The 12,557-nt window shown below is 39.8% G+C and overlaps 1 protein-coding gene and 1 long non-coding RNA gene across 2 annotated transcripts in view; one reads left to right on the top strand and one right to left on the bottom strand.

Annotated features, from left to right (window-relative positions):
• The first annotated feature begins 23 nt into the window (after positions 1-23).
• On the top strand, positions 24-1,841 carry LOC121819227 (uncharacterized). The gene is made up of 2 exons (XM_042247690.2): positions 24-565; positions 647-1,841. The coding sequence occupies exons 1-2, from the start codon at positions 229-231 to the stop codon at positions 1,054-1,056; spliced, it is 747 nt and encodes a 248-aa protein (XP_042103624.1). The 5' UTR covers positions 24-228; the 3' UTR covers positions 1,057-1,841.
• Positions 1,842-2,467: 626 nt separating this feature from the next.
• Positions 2,468-12,557, bottom strand: part of LOC132659499 (uncharacterized) — a 59,945-nt gene continuing 49,855 nt past the window's right edge. The window contains exon 2 of the long non-coding RNA XR_009600030.1: positions 2,468-4,783. This is a non-coding gene — a long non-coding RNA (uncharacterized LOC132659499). The remainder of the gene's footprint in view (positions 4,784-12,557) is intronic.

The following is a 12,557-nucleotide window of genomic DNA, read 5'->3' as shown; positions in this document are numbered from 1 at the left end:
CCACGGGAGCTGTAGTTCCCTTTGAAACCGCCTCTTCTGGAAAGCGGATGGGAGCGTCACCGCGGGTCGCTAAGCCTTATCCTTTAGTGGGCGCTAGCTAGGAAAAGCATGACTTAGGCATTAATTGTGGAAGAAGGGAAGAGAAAAACAGGAGAAGGACTCAGGAAGAGGGGAGAGGCTCCCACCATGCTGTACTGAGGCGAGAGCGAGCTCTTGGGATTGCCATGGATGGAAAACGAGCTGCTGTTCCTATTTAAATACGGTGTCGCGACCGGAGTGTGGGCGGAGAGCCGGGAGGAGCCGGACCCCTCTGCTCGGGCCACAGACTTTGTGCATAACACTGATTGGCTGGGGGAGGGGGGAAGCTCCCTTCCACGGCACTTAAGGCCGCATCCTGGGCTCCAAGCCCAGGACAGATCCTCTGACTCGCAGAGACCGGCCGCCCCACTGCAGTCAAGGGTCACAGCGAACTCCGCCCGGAAAAAGCGCACAGCGCGCGGGAGGGGGTGGGTTCGAGAAGAAACAAGGTCTACGTATCTTTGCGGCTTTTACCACAAACTTGAAGGTGCTGAGTTGACTTGGATGAAACTTAATCTGCTCCTGTCTCTCTTGGTGCTTAGTGAAAACAGCCTCCCTCTTCCTTTAGAGGTGCCTGAGTGTGCCCGTGTGATCGACACCCCGGCTTTGGACGTGAGGCTTTCTCGAAAGCATCCTCGGGCTCCCTGGACCCCTAGCTCCGCGCAGCCGCCACTCAAGATGGTGCAGGTGATGAGCACCAGGGGGCACCCAACGGAGCAGGAAGCCGGACCCAGACGGCGGTTGAAAGTCTTAAGCCCAACGGTAGGAGCGGGAAGCACAGAAACGTGCGCAACGGCTCCGAGCGCGCGTGCGCTCCGCCGGGGCTCTAGCTCCGGCTCCGGCCCCGCGCCCGCGGCGGACCGGCTGCGGAGCGCACGGGCCGCGCGGCCACACTGGAAGAGTAGCGGTTGGAAGCAGCCGGACGGAAGATTCGTTAGCGCTTCGTTTCCTAGCAAATGCCCAAAGCTAGCTGCATGAGCTCCACTTAAGAGAGAGGGAAGTCTGGCTCTACAATCCAGAGTGATTTATCTGATACGTAAAACAGTTACACTATTTTATTTAATGTTTTTAATCAGAAGCTACCCTTTAGGTATACAAAAAAGTTTGTTTTAAAGCCAGCGGTTGTTAGGTTTCATGAAGCTAGCAGATTATGAACATTTTAAAACAGTTCAGTAGGGGCCACTGAAGTCTTAGTGTTCGCATTCCATTGTTTTAGAGACTATCCCCTCACTTGCTTTGGTAATGGTAAATATCATTACAGTGTATTAAGTGGTTTGTCTTCATTTGTAAACTTGGTGCAAAGGGGAGAAATGCCTCTTACATGGGACTTCTTGAGGCAGCTCCTTAGAACTTGACGCAATTGTTGCTTTTTACTAGGGAAAATAGCCTACTTTAAAACATGAGACAATTGATTATAAATTGGTGAGTTAAAAGGAGATCAGTAACTCACAATGTTCATGTTTTGGCAACAGAAAAAATGAGGATGTTTCTATGTGAACGGCCATTGAAAGCCTTTGTTACTACCTGGTCGTACTTACTGGACCATGAAGCTCTGGCCACACTGCATTGAACACAAGCCCCATGACAACCACCAGGCCCTATCGACAGTCAGGAACAGCTAAATTCATTGTAAATAATTTAATTGTTAACTCAAAACCCATATGACGGCTTTTCCGACTTGTGTAATGGTAGCTTCACCGGGAAAACAGGTACAGTGTTAGATTTGAAGATTAAACTGTTTACGTGAATATTTTACTACCACACTTGTTTGTTGGGCTCCCTTTTTAACACCTACCCACTTTCAGTGGTATTTGCTATGAATCATTACTATTATATCCCAAATCATTCTTTTCCTTTCTCTGTAAAGTCAGGTGTCCAGTAAAGAACCGACCTCTCTGTAATCCATATATAAAAAGCATCAAGAGGTACCAGAAAGAACCCAGTGGATGCTCTAAGCAGAGACTGGACTGCCTGGCAGGTGGGTCCATAAGAATACAAGTTTATATTTTCTCTCACCATGTTCTTTACTCATTTAGTCCCTGTTTATTTTCTCACCCTGATTGATGTTTCTTTCTAGCTCCCATCCATTCCCATTTGATGTTTATGTGGTCCCTGCCATTGGTAACTAGACAGCAATGAAAGCCACCTATGATTCAGACAGTAGCTGAACACAGAAACTTATTTCATGTTTATTTGGCATATTCATAGGGTAGCATCTTGAAGTGTAGAGGGGGAAAAAAAACATCTTAAGAGACTTGCTCTTTTTTTGTCTCTCTCCATTCTTCATGCTCCCTTGTCTTGCCTATGGTAATTCTTATTTCACCTCTTTGTCACTTGGAACCCAAGGAAGAAGAGAGAATCAGGCAGTTAAACAATGAAGAACAGATTTTGAAACCATTTTTTATTATAAAGGAAATAAAGGGGGGGGTGGGACTTGCCCCATATCCAAGCATATTGGAAAACCATAAGATTAAATCTGCTTATTGTGATAAGCACAGATAATGGAGAGAATACAGAAATGTGTGCATGGGAGGTCCATAAATGAGGAAGATGGCAATCTTCTTCAGATCGGTGTGAAAAGGTTAATAAACAGTGCTTGAACAATTAGTTATTCCTTTGGAAAAGAAATTAGATGTCTACCTCACACCATTTGCAAATTGATAGTCACACAGTTTAAGGAGCTAATTTCTTTTAAAGAACTCTAAGAATTTTTGAAACATAGGGAAACATGGGATAGTAAAGGACTTCAAAGAACAAGCCAAGCGCCATAAAGAAAAACATTTGAGTATGTTAGAATTGACAATGCTGATCAATAAAGCACAAGGATGAGCTGGCAGAAAAACTTGGAACCTGTATACCAGAAGCCTAATAGCCAAAATACATAAATAACACTTTAAATATAAAGAAAAAGATAGTTGTATAGAAAAGGGGGAGACATTAGGAGAAGAAAACTGAGGCAGGAAGAAATGCATATGGGGAAAAAAAAAAAAACCCACGAATCCAGTAACTATGGAACTGCAAGTTAAGATATGTATTTTTCCCTCAAAAAAATGGCAAAATGTTTATGGATTTATAATATCAAGGGTTGACAGAGGTGGGAGAAACTCATGTGCTGCTAATGATAACATAAATTAGTACAACTTTTTTTGAGGGCTGTTTGTTCGTACTTATTAAAATGTGCAGTATGCATAGCCATTGACCCAGTAGTCTCCCTTCTTGGTACCCACCTTAGAGAACTGCTTGCACATATGCACTAAAAATAACTCTAAGAAGGTCCACTAGAGCTTTGTCTATAACCAAGAAATGAAACAATCCGCATGTATGTTGACAAGAAAATAAAGCAGAGTATAAATTTTGATACCATAGAGCCATAGAAGAGCACAAAGTAAATAGATCTGTAGTCACATAACACTAGTAAATAAGAAACTCAAGTTGCAGAATAATAGGTATTAGATCGTATATTATATTTTAAAATTATGTTTCTGTATGTATTAATATTAAAGTCTGGGCAATACCCAAATAGAAAAGATTCAGCTGACTAATATCAGGACCACAGGAGAGGCCATCATATTAAATCCTACAGAAATTTAAAGGATAATTGGAGAACATGCTGAACTACTTTATGTCAATATATTGACAAATAAGATGAACAAGTATGTTGAAGCACAAACTATCAAAGTTCACTTAAGGAAAAAAAATGGAGAAGGTGATGGCACCCCGCTCCAGTACTCTTGCCTGGAAAATCCCATGGACAGAGGAGCCTGGTAGGCTGCGGTCCATGGGGTTGAGAAGAGTCAGACACGACTGAGCAACTTCCCTTTCACTTTTCACTTTCATGCATTGGAGAAGGAAATGGTAACCCACTCCAGTGTTCTTGCCGGGAGAATCGCAGGTACGAGGGAGCCTGGTGGGCTGCTGTCTATGGGGTCACACAGATTGGACACGACTAAAGTGACTTAGCAGCAGCAGCAAGGAAAAAAAGAAAATTTAGTGGCCCTATATCAAAGAAACTGAATTTATAGTTGATCTTCCCACAAAGAAAACTCCAGATCTGATGACTTAATTGGTGAATTAAACCAAGCACATAAGGAAATACAGCCATATAATACAAATTCTACACAAACTTTTCCAAAAACAGAGTAGAAGCAATTCCCAACTCATACTATAAGGCTAGCATTACCTAGTTAGCAAAACCAGACAAAGATATTACACACAAAGAAAACTACAATTCAATACCTACCATGAACATGATGCAAAAATCCTAAACAAAATTTTAGTAAATAAAATCGAGATTTTTTTTTTAAAAAAAGGGTAATACATCATGTCCAAGTTGGGTTTATCTGAAGATTTAATAGTAAACATAAAATGAAAGTAATCAGTGTGATTTGCCTTTTTTTTTTATTGTGGTTGATTTATTTAACTTAGCATAATGTCCTGAAGTTTCACCCATCTTGTAGCATATAACAGGATCTCCTTATTTAAGGATAAAAATACTTAATTTTTTTGTTTAGTCACTAAGTCATGTCCGACTCATTGGCGACCCCATGGATTGTAGCCTGCCAGGCTCCTCTGTTCATGGGATTCTCCAGGCAAGAGTACTGGAATGGACTGCCATTTCCTTCAGGGGATCTTCCCAACCCAGGAGTCAAACCGGTGTCTCCTGCATTGCGGGCGTATTCTGTATCACTGAGCCACCAGGGAAGCCCTATCAACAAACAAAAAAGAGAAAAATCATATGATCACCTCAAGAGATGCACAAAAATCACTTGACAAAACTCAACTACTAGAAGTTCCTGGCGGTGCAGTGCTTAGGACTCAGGTTTTCACTGCCATGGCTTGAGGGTTTAAACCCTAATTGGGGAACTAAGAGCCCTGCAAGCCACATAGCATAGCCACAACAAAACAAAGAAACAAAAAACTCAATGACTGTTCATTTTACATATATATATATATATATATATATATATATATATATAGTCCTTCAGCTGGCTATAAATAAAAGGGAACTTTTTTAACATGATACAGTACATCTACAAAAAAACTAGAGCTAACATGCTTAATGGTAGAAGAACAAATGCTTTCTAGGATGGCAAATAAGGGAAGAATATTCATTCCCACCACTTGATATAACATGGTACTAGCAGTCCTAACCAATGCACTGAGAGGAAAAAAGATGAGACATGCAGACTAAAGAAACAACCCAAGGAATGCAAAAAAAAAAAAGCCCTACTAGAACTAAGTGACTTAACATGGATAGTGGATACAAGGTCAATATACAAAAACCAATTGCATTTCTATATACAAGCAATGGACAATTGAAAATTAAAAATTTTAAAACATATTGTTTGGCTTTCAGACTTCAGCAAGTTTCCAATGACTGCTCCCTCACAGAAATATCAATTAGAAGGAATATCCACATGCCAAAATACCTTCACAAGAGCTAAGGATTTTAAGTGGCACTTAGAGCACCCAGGTAAAGCAGAGAAGTAAGATGCATTGAAGAGGGAAGGAAAGACAGTTTTACCTCATCCCTAGCACCCCTTCCCCAATCCCAGGCAGCCCAATGTGAAGAGAGAGACCCTCCCCACTGGAGAAAGAGAATGAAATGAACACTTGACTTTACTGAAGTCCCAGGACCAGGCCTCCCCCCAGTGCCAGAGAATGAGCCTTAATCCTTTCCTCATACAATACTGAAAAGTAACTTGAGATGGATCATACACTTAAATATAAGTTAAAACTATAAAACTTCCAAAAGAAAACATAGAAAATCAATGTGACCTTGGGTTAGGCAAAGAATTCTTAAGACACAAAATGCACATAAAGGAAGAATTTTAAACTGGACTTTATAAAAATTTAAACAATTTGTCATTTAAAGGAAGTGTTACCAAAATGAAAAGGTCACAGACTTAAATACTGCAAAACAAATATCAGGAAAAATATTTGTAAACAGAATATGTAGGGAACTCTTACAACTCAACATTAAGATAAACAGTGCAATAAAAGTGTGCAAAAGATTTGAGCAGACACTTTACCAAAAAAAGATAAATGGATGATAGATAAGCACATTAAAAGATGTATAGCATCATCGTCACTGATGAAGTGAAAATTAAAATCACACTATAATATCATCACATACTTACTAGAATGGCTAAAATTTAAAAGACAGAGAATACCAAGTGGTGGCGAGAATGCAAAGTTATCTGTTTCTATCACACATACGGTGGTACAGCCAGTATGGAAAATAGTGTGACTTTGTAATCAAGTTGAACATACACTTAACCATATAATCCAACAAATCCACTGCTAGGTACCCACCCAAGAGAAATAGAAATATGTGTCTACACAAAGACATTTCAGAGCAATTTTATTCACGATAGCCCCAAACTGGAAATACAACAAATATCTATTGACAGGTAATTGAATGGATAAATAAATTGGTGTTTCCATGTACTGGAATGCTATACAAACAAACTACTGATGGGTACGGTAATCTGGATGAATCTCAAGAGCATGATGCTAGCTGAAAGAAGTCAGATGGGAAAGGTGACTAATTTCACTTACATGTCAATCTAGAAAAGGTAAAATCATAGAAACTGATCTATTCTTGGGTCAGGGGTAAGAAGGGGCAAAGGGGACTGACTGCAAAGGAACATGGAACTTTTAAAGTAAAGGAAATATTTTCTATCTTGATTTTGGCGGTAGGTATGAGCTGTATTCATTCAAAACTCATTAAACAGTACACTTTATAAACAGGTGAATTTTAACTGTACATAAATTATACCTCAAAAAGCAGAAAATAAATAACAAAGTGGAAAATTCTTAAAGAGATAGGAATACCAGACCACCTTACCTGTCTCCTAAGAAACCTGTATGCAGGTCAAGCAGCAACAGTGAGAACTGGACGTGGAATAACTTATGGGTTCAAAATTGAGAAAGGAGTACGTCAAGGCTGTATACTGAAACCCTGCTTCTTTAACTTAAATGCAGAGTGCATCGTGTGAAATGCCAGCCTGGATGAACGAATCACAAGCTGGAATCAAGACTGCTGGGAGAAATATCAACCTCAGATATGCAGATGATACCACTCTAATGGCAGAAAGTAAAGAGGAACTAAAGCACCTATTAATAAAGGTGAAAGAGTAAAAAACCTGGCTTAAAACTCAACATTCAAAACACGAAGATCATGGCATCTGGTCCCATAACTTCATGGCAAAAAGATGGAAGCAGTGACAGATTTTGTTTTACTGGGCTCCAAAATCACTTCGGATGGGGACTGTAGCCGTGAAATTAAAAGACACTTGCTCTTTGGAAGGAAAGTTATGACAAACCTAGAAAGCGTATTAAAAAGCGGAGACACCATTTTGCCACCAAAGGTGTGCATAGTCAAAGCTATGGTTTTTCTTGTAGTCATGTACAGATGTAAGAGTTGAACCATAAAGAAAGCTGAGCACCAAAGAATTGATGCCTTAGAATCAAGAATTGTGGTGCTGGAGAAGATTCTTAAGTGTCCCTTGGACTGCAAAGAGATCAAACCAGTCAATCCTAAAGGAAATCAATCCTGAATATTCATTGGAAGGACTCACGCTGAAGCTGAAGCTCTAATCCTTTGGCCACCTGATCCAAAGAGCTGACTCATGGAAAAGACCCTGATGGTGGGAAAGACTGAAGGCAGGAGGAGAAAGGGACAACAGAGGATGAGATGGTTAGATAGCATCACCAACTCAATGGACATGAACCTGAATAAACTCTGGGAGATAGTGAAGGACAGGAAAGCCTAGAGTGTTGCAGTCCATGGGGTCACAAAGAATGAGACATGACTTAGTGACTGAACAACAACAAAAACTATGCAAAGAAGATTTTTTCAGTGGCATATAATTCTGCCAAACCAGTCATTAATGATCAAGGAGAAGTATATGTGCTACTTTAACATTCATAATTTAATAACATTTTTCTTAAGATGATGATTTTACTGAACATAATTTACTTATTAATCTCCACAGTCAGATTAACTCTGTAACTAGAAAGAATATTTAGCAAGTTCAGTATCAACAGCAATTAATAGTTCATCTTCCAAATGTCTGTATGCATTTAGACCAATTGAAGACGTTGTAAATTTGCTCTCTTAGGATGGCTGAGAATTAGGAAAAGAGCTCCGAGTTCTACACTGAGTAATGATCTACAGTAGACAGAAGTATACATTATTTTAAGACAATACTGCTGCTGCTGCTGCTGCTAAGTCCCTTCAGGCGTGTCCAACTCTGTGCAACCCTACAGACAGCAGCCCACCAGGCTCCCCCGTCCCTGGGATTTTCCAGGCAAGAGTACTGGAGTGGGGTGCCATTGCCTTCTCCAAAGACAATACTAGTAGTCCTTAAGTAGTAGTCTCATCTTTCTCCAGTTTAATCACAAAGCTCCTAAAATTATACACAGTACAAAGATCCCCAGGTGGTGCTAGTGGTAGAGAACGTACCTGCCAATGCAAGAGATGCAGGTTCAATCCTTCGGTCAGGAAGATCCCCTGGAGGAGAGCATGGCAATCCATTCCAGTATTATTGCATAGAGAACTCCATGGACAGAAAAGCCTGGTGGGCTATATAGTCCATAGGGTAGCACAGGATCAGACACAACTGAAGCAACTTAGCATACACGCACGCACAAGGCAACAATAGGGAAAGATAAAGGAAGAGGAACCTGGACCACCTAGGGCTATAGTGGATGAGACTCTAGCAGAGCTGGACTCTTCATCGAACTGAATTCATAACAAGTTGGTTTTCCTTTGTCAGAGTGGCAAGTTACTTCAGCCTATTCCCTTTGGGACTTCCAGTGAAGTTTCTTTATAATTTCTCTGAGAAAATCCTAAAATGATTATTTCTTTCCCTCTCCAAGACTCCCCCTCCATCACACTCCCCTAAAGCACTTGTCAGTTTCTTTTATGTGCATCTCCTGATTAGGTTCCCACTGGAGACAGAGTATATCTGATTTCATACTTTATATGCAATATGATATTAATTTTTGAATAAGGGTGCTAAACAGTAACAAAAGTCATGATTCTACTAAGGGCTGGGTTAGGGATGTGCATGTGGTATCTAAATTTAGATGTAGGGGTTTCCTAGAAAAAGACAAGACAGTATTGCTATTGCTTCATAGCTTAGCACATGTTGGGAGCAGCTTGTCAAAGCAGACCTTTTCAACTGCTAGGCTGATTTTAGCTGTCTATCTGCGCATCTCTGCAGCCCTGATCACCAAGCTTCAACAGAGGTATTAAGTTATGACACAACAGGATTGAGCAATCTTATCACTGAAGTGTTGGATTAGCTACCCAAGAATCAGGACATAAATGCTAGGCCCTGGTTAGAATAAAATTGTCACAGGTAGTAATTAGAAGGAGGCCCAAAGGCTGAACCTGGCCTGAAGTGAAATTTAAAACCCTTGTAAAGACTTAGCCCCTATCTTATTGCCAAATCAATTTTATTTCAACTTTTTATAAATGGGGGAAAATGCCTTAACTCAGCAGATTCCTGTGACACATGGTTATTGCCTAAAGACAGGTAACATCCCAAAAAACACTGACTAAGATGTTTTCAAGTGGACAGGTCCTCTCAAGAAGCATCTTCTAAAAAAAACAAAGCATCTTCTGATCATCAAATTACATGAACAGAACATCATGTAACAACTGGCGGAAAAACCCATCAGCTTGTTATGGGGATTGTTACTGACTTTTCCACATATTTAAGTCTTTTTTCCACATCAGATGTAGGCCTTCTGTAAACAAGGTGTTTGCTTCATAACAACTGTATCCTGTACAATACTTGGGATGGGGCCCTGGTCATAGCAGATGTCAACCATGTGATTAATTTGAAAGGTTAAATTTAACTCTGTGTATCCAAGACCTCCCCCACAACACACACATATTTATACACACTCACTTACATTTATACACACTCACACACAACAAACCAGGTTTATAATAAATTCTATTCATCGGAACAACAAAGGACATATTTTTTAAATTACATTATTTTATCTCTTTAAAGAATGGAAAACCATTTAATTTATCTGTTAACACTCTTTAAAAACCAACCTTCACTGTTTTATTATTCCAGAAGTATACATGTTATTTTAGAAAACCTACAAAATAGATATAAGGGGGGAAAAGTAAAAACCACTCATAATTATACCATGGAGAAATAATCACATTAATATTTTGGTATATTCCCTTCCAATATTTTATCTGTGCTTTTATTTGTGGGTATATTTCTTTCTTTCTTTTTTTGAAATGTATGTGTTGTTTTATTTTTAACCTAACACTAATCGTATTTCCACCAGGGAAGACTTCCCTGGTGGCTCAGACGGTAAAGCGTCTGTCTACAATGTGCAAGACCCGGGTTCGAGCCTTGGGTTGGGAAGATCCCCTGGAGAAGGAAATGGCAATCCACTCCAGTACTATTGCCTGGAGAATCCCATGGACAGAGGAGCCTGGTAGGCTACAGTCTATGGGGTCGCAAAGAGTCGGACACGACTGAGCGACTTCAGTCAGTCAGTCAGTCAATCATATTTCCATCAAAATTATCACTAATTTTTAAATATGCAATATTATTTTAAGTGTCAGAATAACCTTTCATCACATGGTTGAACTTCAGTTTTGGACTTTGAAGTTGTTACCAACATTTCACCCCTGTATACAAGCACATACAAGATGCCTTTGGAGAGTCTGTCACTATCCCCAGGCCCATAGGGGAAGCTTACCTGTGGTGGGGAGTAGAAAGAGGGTAAAATGTGAGCTGACCCCACTGTGACAGAGACCTCCTTCCTCTCTTCCAGGACTAGCACATCAACAGAATTCCCCTAAGACAGCTTTTAAAATTATTATCATTTAAGTACTACCTATAGGACATAAAGCTTTAATTTATTTACCTCTCTAACCTCATTTGTTCACTTTGCCCTACATCTTTATATTCAGTCCTCCTTCCCTAAAACTGGTTTCTCTCTCCACTAATACTAATGCCAATTTCCTTCATGAAAAGAACACTTCAAACTTAATGCAATCTGATAGTCCTGTTGCATTGTAATTACACATAGAAAATACATAATATTTTCACTGGATATTATCACTAGCACATTCTCTTGAGGAGTTGGGGAGAGAACCAAAGTGAACTTCTTCCTGAGATTGTGTTTGTCAGTACAAGCTTGTGTCAGAGCCTTTGATTCTTACTGTTAGAAGCTCTGTAATGAGTCTGATTAGAAATAGCTCTCTTAAAAGATGTTAGCTAGACTTACTGCTCTGATCATTTTGAAATATATACAGATACCAAATCATTATGTTGACACCTGAAGCTGATATAATGTTGTATGTCAATTGTATCTTAAAAGAAAGAAAATAGTTCAGTAAAGGAAGAGAAAGAACCTGCCAGCCTGTGTTGTTTTCATCACTCAAACTAATATATTTCTTTTTCCATGACCACTGAGAATAACAAGAGTTGACAATGGGGAGAAAGTGGGGAAGGAAATAAGTAGGAAATTGTGACAAACAGGCATGTGGGCCAAGCTCCATTTAAAGGTCAATAAATTCATTTAGATATTATGATATCTTGTCAGCTTCTAACACACTGTAATCTTTCAGTATTTATTTAGTATTAACTGGAGGTTTTTTTTTTTAAGACCTTTATTTTTTTAAAAATACAGGCACCAGGAACAGTCAATGCTGTGTCCAGTAAAGTCTGACCTGCCTAATCCTGACAAGAGTCCACTGCACAGTTAAAACTGACAGTAGTTGCCAAACTTGCAGGGGCAATCCATGTGACTCAACCTGAATACAGTACTAATCCTCACATTTAATTTAGGATGAGATGGTTTTCCAGCTGGGTTTGCATGTCTGTGTGTTTGAAAGGTGATGCAATGACATACAGTTATTTTACTGTAGTTTTAATTCTTTAAGTGTGTTCATTGGCCTTTAGTTGTTATTTTTCAGGACAGATCCACTCTAATAGCATCCTGTATTTCCCTAGAATCTTTCAAACTCAAAGCTTTTCACATAGTCATACTATTATTTTCATTTTCCTGAACTCCCTCTGAGGAGGGGTGAGGAGTGCAGATAAAACAGGTCAGAACATGAATACACAGAAAGGGAAGTGTGATGCCCTGGTCACCCAGCCAGTGACTAGTGGGTTCTCTTGGTCCAAATTATAACATCTAGCTAGACCAAGGCATTGGATCTTAGTGTATCTTACGGATATTTTTTTCCCCTTGTTATTTGCTAGTGAGAAAAATACTCACCTATCTGAAAACAAACTTTTCTGGGCAAATAGCAAGTGCCAAGGTTGCTCTTTCATTCTCTTTGACTGATATGCAATCTGAAACCAGAGCTGAAATCCTGAGAGGGGAAACTACAACTGCAGATGATGATCTAAGACTTCCTTAACACTGAATTTGGGATTTTTAAGACACAAGGCTGGGGGACTTCCCCAGCCATCCAGTGGTTG

The sequence above is a fragment of the Ovis aries genome, chromosome 3 (genome assembly GCF_016772045.2).
Source record: "Ovis aries strain OAR_USU_Benz2616 breed Rambouillet chromosome 3, ARS-UI_Ramb_v3.0, whole genome shotgun sequence".
Lineage (NCBI taxonomy): Eukaryota > Metazoa > Chordata > Mammalia > Artiodactyla > Bovidae > Ovis > Ovis aries.
The sequence above is the reverse complement of the archived record's forward strand: the minus strand, read 5'-3'. Positions and strand labels throughout refer to the sequence as shown.

Excerpts from the sequence above, each read along its gene's own strand:
- LOC121819227 (XM_042247690.2), top strand. The coding sequence starts at position 229 with ATGGAAAACGAGCTGCTGTTCCTATTTAAATACGGTGTCGCGACCGGA. Across the intron at positions 566-646 it reads CTTTTACCACAAACTTGAAG|AGGTGCCTGAGTGTGCCCGT; the intron begins GTGCTGAGTTGA and ends CTCTTCCTTTAG.